Below are 9,248 nucleotides of genomic sequence, written 5' to 3'. Positions count from 1 at the left end.
GCCAGGACCCCCCCCCACCCCCCAATCCCCCACCGGCTCAGGTGTTGTTGCGGTGATTGCGGTGATGGTTCAGGGCAAGTTTGCTGCAGGCACCCTTTGGGGCCGCCTGATGAGTCCAGCCTCAACTCCTGTATTCTGCAAGGCCTTTCTTTTGCCATCTCAGTGACCTCATCCTCCCAGCTCCTCTGGGGAGGAAGCCAGGTAATTGCCTTTGGATCTCAGGGGGCTGATTTTCGCAGGTATGGAAGTTGAGTAGCTATTTTCCAACTCTCTTCAGGACAGCAGCAGAGAAAGGGGGACAGAACCAGGGCAGCAGGTGGGCTGCAGGCGAGACCACTGGGAGACTGATCTCCCAGTTGTTATATAATGAGATTGTCCCCTAAGGGAGGAAGACTTAATGGTCTGCGAGAACTGGGGGAGAATCCTGGGAACAGTGAGTGGGGCAAAGATGGGACTTGAGGGGGAAGAAGGGCTACTGAGAAGGGAAAAGGAGAAAAGCGAGTTGTGATCCATTCATTGCAGGAAGGTCCCTAGTGCCAGTGTTCTTGCCCCTCTGTCTCCCATGCCCCCCGTCCTGCAGCTGCTCCCCTCCCCTCAGTTCCAGTGGCATCCTCTCCCTCTCTGGGAAGAAAACAGCAGGTTAGGATATGCTTCAGCATCCCAGACCTGGCAGAGGTCCACCGAGGGAGCTGGGATGGGGTTTTGGTGGAGAAGCAGGCTTGGGGGAGAAAGGGCATATCCAGGGAGAGGCCTGGGGACTCAGAGCTGGGAGAAAAGCTAGAAAGGGGGTACTCAGGTGGTACTGTTGGATCCAGCCAGGCCCCCAGGTCAGCTGACTCCGCAGCTGCAATGAGTGGTCAGACTTGCAAATAATTACAGTGGCTGCAGCGGGATTAGCCTGCCAGCTGGTGTTGGCACCATTTAGGTTGGGAAGGGAGCTTGGCTTCCAGGGGGCTTAATGATTCTCTGGCAGGCAGGACCTGGGGACAAGAGAAGCTTCTTTCCTTCCTGTTCCTTGGCTTCTCTGCTCCCCTGTTTATGATCTCTTGATCATCTAACTTGGCACCATCCGCCTAGTTCTCTCCTCTGCGCCCACCTTGTTTGGAAACTTCTCGGGGCCTGGGTTGAGTGAGCACACATGCCAACAGTATTATCAGGCTCCCTAAACTCCAACCGTCTCTCTACAAGCAGTAGCTTTAGAAATTCCAATCTGAAAGAAATATAATTAATCAAACTGCACCAGACTCACCCCAAAGACTTCTTCGTCCTGCCCATTCTCTTCCTTTCTGTTCTTCTTTGAAATGCCAAGAAAATGCTGTTGTTTTCATTGCAGCGAGATGGACTAAAGATAGATATGCAGGAGAACTTCCTGGAAATTTCATGGAGGTTAGAATGTAACCTTCCTACGGTAAAGAAGAAAGCCACCCTCCTCCTTTAAAGCATCAGGTTAGGGCTAAGTTGGGGGAAGCAGTGAGCCAGTCAGAAAGATAAACTCCAACCAGGGACTCGAGACCCAGGCACCCTACTTCCCTAGTGCCTCCAACCCAGGCAGTGACTCTGAGAACCATAATGTGTTACAGAGGGGGAAACTGATGCCCAGAAACAGTTGGTGAGGTGGGGGGCAGGGCTGAGACCAGACTCAAATCCTGCTGATTCACAATCTAGAGCTGCTCCCGTCACACTGGCAGTCAGTACCTTGCCAAGCTTCCAACTCACTCTCCCAACCCAGGCGCCCTTCAATATCTGTCAGGTCCCCTGGAAGCAGGGCATCTGCTGGGAACATCTGTTGGGATGTGGTTTGGAGGGCCGGTGGGGAGATCCGTGCGCAGGAGGTTAATGAGAAGAATTAAATAGTGCAGGGAGGGCGAAGAGGAGTGAGCGAGTGAGCCAGAGACGGAGTTCTCCTGGGTGGGGTTCTGGGAGCCTCCTCTCTGGCTACCCTTCCCCTGACCTTCTTGCCCACCCCTCCTATTTCCTCCCTCTTTCGAGGGCTGAAGCCTGAGGGAGACGGGATTCATTTGTGTGCTGGGCAGGCAGCTGGGGTATCTGGGTTCTTATTAGTCTGGCCTGAGGCTCCAGCTGCTTAGATTACCCCTGCCTCAGCGGATCTGAGCTGTGCTGGGCTGTTGCTAGGAACACCTGTTAGAAAGGGCTTCTGGTCAGGAGGCGTAGGGGGGGAGTTGCCTTCAGACACACGTGGGGTGTGAGCCGACCACTCCTCCTCTTCTTCAGTGTTTCCCAGACCTTCTTCAGCAGCGCTTTTCAAGTGTCCTTTCTTTCCTTCCCTGCCCCCTTAATACCTCCTGCCCCTCTCCCTCATCTCCCTCCACTCGCCTGGCTCCTGTCCTTTCCCCACTACCCACCAGCTTTCCCCAAGCCCTGCTCAATTCTCCCTCGACCATCCCTCCATCCAGCTCCTCTGTCCAGTACCTGGAGATCTCTCACCACCGCTGCCATGTCAACCTGAGGCCTGCCGCCTCCCGGGATGGCACCCCAGCTCTGTCACCAGGGGGGCTATTTTTATCTCTGGAGCCACCCCCGCCACTGTGCCCAGCCAGCTGCCAGAACTGGGGCTGCCTGTATAGCAGTGGGAAGCCAGGGGAGTGAGGGGAGCGGCAGTACTTGGGTAAGGTGGGGATCTGGTTGTTCCTGGTCTCTGGAGCTCCATGCTGTTCATGTCCCCAGCTTCCGCTTCTGCTGCTTCCCTGGTCCCTGGAATAAGGAGCCAGGGAGGAGACCAGACATCTGGAATGGTGGTGGCGGGGAGACTGGGCTTTTCCACATCAGGGGCCCTGGGTACAAGGGTGGGCACGGGGGACTTTGTTCATGGAGGAGTTGTAATGAACCTTGCTGAACTAACTAAAATAAAAGCTAAATAGTAATCTTTTGCATTTATGCATCACTTTATAGTTCCCAGGGTGCTCTCATATGATCTCATTTGATCCTTGTGAGAATTCTATGAAGCGTGTACTTACCCATTTTACAGACAAGGAAACTGGAGCCCAGGGTGTCTTGTCCAAGGTCACACATAGTGCTCAAGTCCAGGAAGAATCTCCTGATTTTAATTCATATCCTTTTTCTATTGGATTTAGATGATTTCCTTGATTTTTTTTCAGGTTCTGAGATTTTGGAGGCTTTAGATCAGCCGGGTAATTCCTTCCCCAACACCCCTCCACCCACTCCCCCTCACACCCCTCTTCTCTGACCACAGGCAGAGGCTCCTATGCTTTGCTCATCCCCTATTCCAGCTCCTGTTCTTCAGTGCAGGTGGGGAATGGTGGGGATGGACCAGGGAGGGAGGCATTATAGTTGGGCTCCTTGCTATTTTAAAACTACATTTAAGGGCTGAAGGAAACTTCATGCTGGGATCATCACATCTATGCCCTGCCTCCCATCCAGGGAACAGTCTCCTTAGCTCAGACAGAGGTAGAGTGTGGCATGTGTATATATGTGTGGGTGAGTGGATACGTGTGAAAAATTTTTTTTCCCAGGAAGGGATGGTGGTTGATCAATATCCTTTCTAATTAGGAACAGTTGATAATAGGCTGGGATGAGCATGTACGGGGTGCACGCTGGGATGATGCAGCATGTATCATGTGGGGTGATGTGGTAAGCCGTTATTTGTCCAACAATCTTTGGTTCTACTGGGCAAGAGAGCAGAGGGATGGACAAGACATCCTCTCTAGAGCTTTTCTAGTCTAAGAAATCTCTACATTTCAGTAGGATGGTTGAGGTTAGTGCCTACTTGGCTCAGGGGGCTGGGCCTGGAGTCAGGTGAGGGAGGGGAGCTGGCTTGGGTTGGTGTTTGCTGGTGTACCACCTGCCCCCACTCCCACCCCATCTGTATCTCTCCAAGCGAGCTTGTCTACAGAGCAGGCTGAATAACTTGTCCCTCATCCTCTGGGTGGCAGTTCTAGGTCTCTGACTCTGGGTCTAGTCCTTTCTCTCTAAAAACACTACCTAGCGCAGCGCCCTAGGTAGGCTGCGCTGCATGGCTACCAAGAGTTCACTAGAACACAACTTTGTAGACATTTAGCCTGCATTGCTGCTTCTTGCTGCTGCTGAAGCCCGCTTCCGCTGGTCCCAGTAATTTCCCAAACTTCATTTGTTTATAAGCCTTCAAGGCTACGGCACAGTGACAAGGTATTTTGATTTCTCCCTGCTTTTGGTGGGGAGGAGTGCGAGGCGGGGTGTGTGCGGGGGGTGCAGCAAGACTTCCCGTCACAAGATCCTGGCTCTTGGCCCGTTTCCTTTCTTTTCTCTTTCTCCTGTCATACTCATCCCCTCTAGTCGCTTTTCCTCATCCCCACGTTCCCCCCAGCCCTAGGCCGTAGATTAAAGAGACTGTAATCGAGCGGAACTCTCTTCACTCGCTGCGTTTGGCTTCACTCCGGTTCTCCTCCTTAGCCCCGCCTCGCCCCTCCTCTGACCAATCGCGGCCCCAATGCACTTGTATTGGTGACGTCACCCCACAGCCAATCCGGAGGCGGGCTGGAGCTGTATGCGCACTTCGCGCCGCAGAGGCCGGGTTCTGTTCTTCCTAACCTGAGCGAGAGCAAAGCCAGGAGGAGAAAGAGGGGTCTTGGTTCCCAGGCACTTTCTAGGCTATCCCATCACTTCCCTTCTCCGTCTGGGCTGGATTGAACTCTCTCCAGTTAATTCACGGTTATTCCCCAGTCCCCGTTTTACAGATGAGGAAACTGGGGCTGGGAGTATTAAAGAAACTTGCCCAGCCTCTCGGTTTCGATGAGCAAGTCCTTCTGACTTTCAGTCACCACTTGGGCGGGGGCTTCCCTCCCTGTTGAGCGGATCTCTGGGTAAGGATCCCCGGATCCCTAGCTTTAGCGAGCCCCTCTCCTGCAGTTCCTAGTTCTCTTCCGGTCTTGCTACCATACTTTCAGGTGGGTTAAAGCTTATTTTGAAGAATGGCCCCGGAAAAAGACCCTGGGAGGGAGCCGAATCTGCCTTAGCCTCGCTGAGGGGCTCTTGCAGGGCCCTTTCCCTTCACTACAGACTTCCTCTCATGGACAAATTCAGGATGGTTCCCTGTCCCTGCACCCTTAAGCCTCCTGCTAACACTTTCCTTCTCCCCAAAGAGGAGCCCCACCTCCTCAGAGCAAGGGGCTGGCCTGTACTATTTCTGTCCTTTCTGGGATTCTTCTGAGAACAGATTCTTGTTTTCAGTCTGATTCAGATGTGAAACTTTTCCTGCGGCCTCTCACCCACTTGTTGTGGGCTGGGTCTCTCCCTCATCACTCCTTCCTCCAGCCAGGCTCCTCCTGTTCTCCTCCCCCAAATTCTCTCTGGTCAGTCACTTTTGCTGAGACCTGGAGGAGGAAGTCAGGGGCCCAAGAGGGAGCCATTCCCCTCAGGGGCCCAGGGGGCCTGGGGGCAGCATTTTGATACTTTGAAGTAGGAAACTTTGATTCCCATGGCAAGCCCTGTTCCTGTGCCGAGGCGCCACCTCCAGGGCCCCATCCTCAGGTAGGCGCCAGGGATGAGGAAAGGGGAGGGGAGGAGGCAGACAGGCTGCTGTGGGTCTACCAGTTGTAGTTTGGTGGAGGGGAGGGATCAAGACCTGACAGCCCCATATGCTGTGTGTGTGTGTGTTAGCAGGGGCAGGTGACTTAGCAGTGTTTCCCCTCTTTCTCTCCTTCCTGACCCCCAGCATCATTTAGGACCTCGTATTCCTCCAGTATCTCCTCATCTGGTTTTAAAACCTCCAGAGGGAAATAGGATTCTTCTCTCAACTCCCAGTCTCTTAGCTTGAGGCCGCCCTGTCCTAAGCCCTCTACTTGCAATGATCTTTCAGGGAGTGTGGGTGCTGGAAGTAGTGGCAGGGGACTTTGGAAATTGTCAGATCGTCCGATGGGGGCTGGAGAAGCTGCACTCTTCTGGGGCGTTGGGATTATTACTGCTCAGAGCCCCCTTTTCCAGCTGGCTGCCTAGAGCTGGGAGCGACTGGGGCCTCCAGCAGTCAGGACCTGAGGCTTTCCCGTCGTGGTGTGGGGACTGAAGATAAAGGAGAAAGAAGTGGTGGTGGTGAACCAAGGCTAGGAGTGGAGTGGAAGGACTGTTGGGAAGCTTCCAGGTTTCGCCAGGCCAGGAAGTGTCGTGGGGAGACACGTGGGGAGAGTTATGTAACTTCAGGAGGGAGAAGTTCACCACCTGGATCCTTCCAGCTGCCGGAGTCCAGATCCCTTCCTCGGCCTCCCCATTTGTCAAATTTATTCTTTAATCTTTCTTTTCCTCCCTCCTCCCCTCCTTCTGGTATCTGGATTTCAACAGGAGCTATAAAAGAGCTCCTGGACAACATCAAGAGGTGGAGATGGGAGGAACTTGGAGGGAGGGGTGTGTTGAAAGCCAGCCTACAACCGCACTCTGCTTCCCAAGCCCTGAGATCTCAATTGGGAGTGCTGGCAGATAGCCCCCGACCTGATTAATCTGCTCCCTTTCCCTTTTATTGTTTAATGAACATTTACCGAGCATGTACTGTGTGCTCTGGGCGCAGCAGCCAGGATAGAAAAGTCACTGTCAGTGCCATCAAGACACCCCCAGTTTCCTGGGGGTCTGGTGGTGTCTGCAGACACCATCACCCCAGGAAGGCTGGACGACTGACCCTGAAGGAGCTGTGATGCAGTGGGGTCCAGCCTCCCTTTTGGTGTTTGGGACACAGTTAAGCTCCAGTAGCGTGAGTTGTAAGCTTGCCGACCTGAGTGAGATTGACAAGTTGTGTGACCTCGGACGAGTCTTATAACCTCCCCCATAAGGAGATTGTGAGGCTCAAGTCAGGTTTGTAATTATAAAGGAAAGATCATGGTCATTATCATCCTCTCATTTCCTCTGTTAGGGGGCTTCCTAATTACCAGCCTCCATCCAAACTAGGCTCACTCTTCTCCACCTGGACTTGGGATCAAGAAGGCAGGTAGGGGCTTGTTGGACTTGAAGGGAGTGAGGCGTGAGCTGGGCCAGCATTATGCTGGTCAGTTAATTCCAATTCAACTCATGTTTAAAGAGCCTCGTTTTATATGCCAGGCCTTTCACATACATTCTTTCATTTACTCCTCTTATTAACAGGTGGTTTACTATTATCCTCACTATTTAACAGATGAAGGAATTGAAGCTTGAAAATAAAGGTTCTCAAACTTTAGTGTGAATGAGAATTATCTGGGATGTTTGTTAAAAATGCAGATCCCTGGACCCAAACTTCAGAAATTCTGGTTCAGTAGGTGTGCAGTGAGGCCCAGAATCTAAAATTTTCACAAGTATCCCAGGTGATTCAGAGGCAGTGGTCTACAGGCCACACTTTGATAGACACTGATGAAGAATTAGTGACTTGCCCAGGACTCAGAGCCAGGAAGTGAAAGGTCTGCATCCAGGAGTCCTGCCTCCCAGAGTTGTGCTGGGAGCCTGGGTTTCTGCATTGGAAATAAGGACAGCACTGCCTTCCCGCCTCCCTCTCTCCCTCTCTCTCTCTCTCTAGGCCCATTGTGAAGACAAAAGGAGATAATGTAGGAGAAAGCCCTTTTTAAAATGTAGAGCGGGCAACACAGTCAGAGATTATGCAAATACATGCAAATGAGCACCCATGGGCTTGGCTGTTCACTTGGGAGCTTGTGCTGGGAAGTGAGTTTCCCTAGGTGGCTCAAGAAAGAAGAACTTTGGTGGTGGGCATTGACCCCTAGTGGGCAGAGTTTTCCGCTGTAAAAGGGGCTGATCGAAACGGAAGACTGGGGCTGGGATTGGGAAGAGATGGGACCAGAGGCCTTTTTTTCTTCCTGGGTTGTGTGTCCCCAGAGTTGAGGGTCCCTGGCCATGGGGACTGACCAGGAGAGGGAAGCCGTGTGCCCCAATGGCAGAGTGTATCTCTTTCCTCTGTGATCTCTGGTCAGTTCTCAGTTGCTCCTTTCCAGCGCATTGGCTGGAAAGCCTTTTTTAAAAATTTTAATTAATTTATGGCTGCGTTGGGTCTTCATTGCTGCGCGTGGGCTTTCTCTAGTTGCGGTGAGTGGGGGGTGGGGTGCTACTCTTTGTTGCGGTGCGTGGGCTTCTCATTGCAGTGGCTTCTCTTGTTGCAGAGCACGGGCCCTAGGTGTGTAGGCTTCAGTAGTTGTGGCGCACGGGCTTAGTTGCTCTGCGGCATGTTCTCTCTCTAGGCCCATTGTGAAGACAAAAGGAGATAATGTAGGAGAAAGCCCTTTTTAAAATGTAGAGCGGGCAACACAGTCAGAGATTATGCAAATACATGCAAATGAGCACCCATGGGCTTGGCTGTTCACTTGGGAGCTTGTGCTGGGAAGTGAGTTTCCCTAGGTGGCTCAAGAAAGAAGAACTTTGGTGGTGGGCATTGACCCCTAGTGGGCAGAGTTTTCCGCTGTAAAAGGGGCTGATCGAAACGGAAGACTGGGGCTGGGATTGGGAAGAGATGGGACCAGAGGCCTTTTTTTCTTCCTGGGTTGTGTGTCCCCAGAGTTGAGGGTCCCTGGCCATGGGGACTGACCAGGAGAGGGAAGCCGTGTGCCCCAATGGCAGAGTGTATCTCTTTCCTCTGTGATCTCTGGTCAGTTCTCAGTTGCTCCTTTCCAGCGCATTGGCTGGAAAGCCTTTTTTAAAAATTTTAATTAATTTATGGCTGCGTTGGGTCTTCATTGCTGCGCGTGGGCTTTCTCTAGTTGCGGTGAGTGGGGGGTGGGGTGCTACTCTTTGTTGCGGTGCGTGGGCTTCTCATTGCAGTGGCTTCTCTTGTTGCAGAGCACGGGCCCTAGGTGTGTAGGCTTCAGTAGTTGTGGCGCACGGGCTTAGTTGCTCTGCGGCATGTGGGATCTTCCCGGACCGGGGCTCGAGCCCGTGTCCCCTGCATCGGCAGGTGGATTCTTAACCACTGCGCCACCAGGGAAGCCCCCGGGAAGCCCCCGGGAAAGCATTTTATCTTGTCAGCCTCTATTCCTCCTCCCTAGTGAAGCCTGAGCTGGGGCTGAGCTTTACTGAACCCGGACTCTTCCTTGTGGAATCACCTGCTCTTTCCACATGGAGATGGTGTAGCAGGAAGGCTGGAAGTGATATTTGAAGATAGCCCACCGAGGAGGCTGCAGTGTCACCCTCCAACTTCCTTCCCCACCCATTTTCCCCCTTTCCCTTCTGCCCCATTTGCATTCAGACCTGTCTTTGGCCAGGACTGCTGGTCCCTGAGGTGACAGTTGGCCAGTGACGCTTCCTGGGGCTGGCTATTCTGGACGCCCCTATTCCAA

General features: G+C 52.9%; 1 protein-coding gene across 4 annotated transcripts in view; it reads left to right on the top strand.

Annotated features, from left to right (window-relative positions):
* Positions 1–9,248, top strand: part of PDE1B (phosphodiesterase 1B) — a 28,820-nt gene that overhangs the window by 7,113 nt on the left and 12,459 nt on the right. Inside the window, exon 1 of one of the 4 annotated variants that reach the window (XM_024736885.1) lies at positions 4,931–5,484. The exons of the other annotated variants lie outside the window; for them this stretch is intronic. Within the exon in view, the coding sequence (XP_024592653.1) occupies positions 5,432–5,484 (53 nt within the window). The 5' untranslated portion in view covers positions 4,931–5,431. Of the gene's footprint in view, positions 1–4,930; positions 5,485–9,248 lie in introns of those variants that run through there. 4 annotated transcript variants of the gene reach the window in all.

The sequence above is a fragment of the Neophocaena asiaeorientalis genome, unplaced genomic scaffold, assembly GCF_003031525.2.
Source record: "Neophocaena asiaeorientalis asiaeorientalis breed wild unplaced genomic scaffold, Neophocaena_asiaeorientalis_V1.1 scaffold134, whole genome shotgun sequence".
Taxonomy (NCBI): Eukaryota; Metazoa; Chordata; class Mammalia; order Artiodactyla; family Phocoenidae; genus Neophocaena; species Neophocaena asiaeorientalis.
Note: the sequence above shows the minus strand (reverse complement) of the source record. Positions and strands in the feature narration are given on the sequence as shown.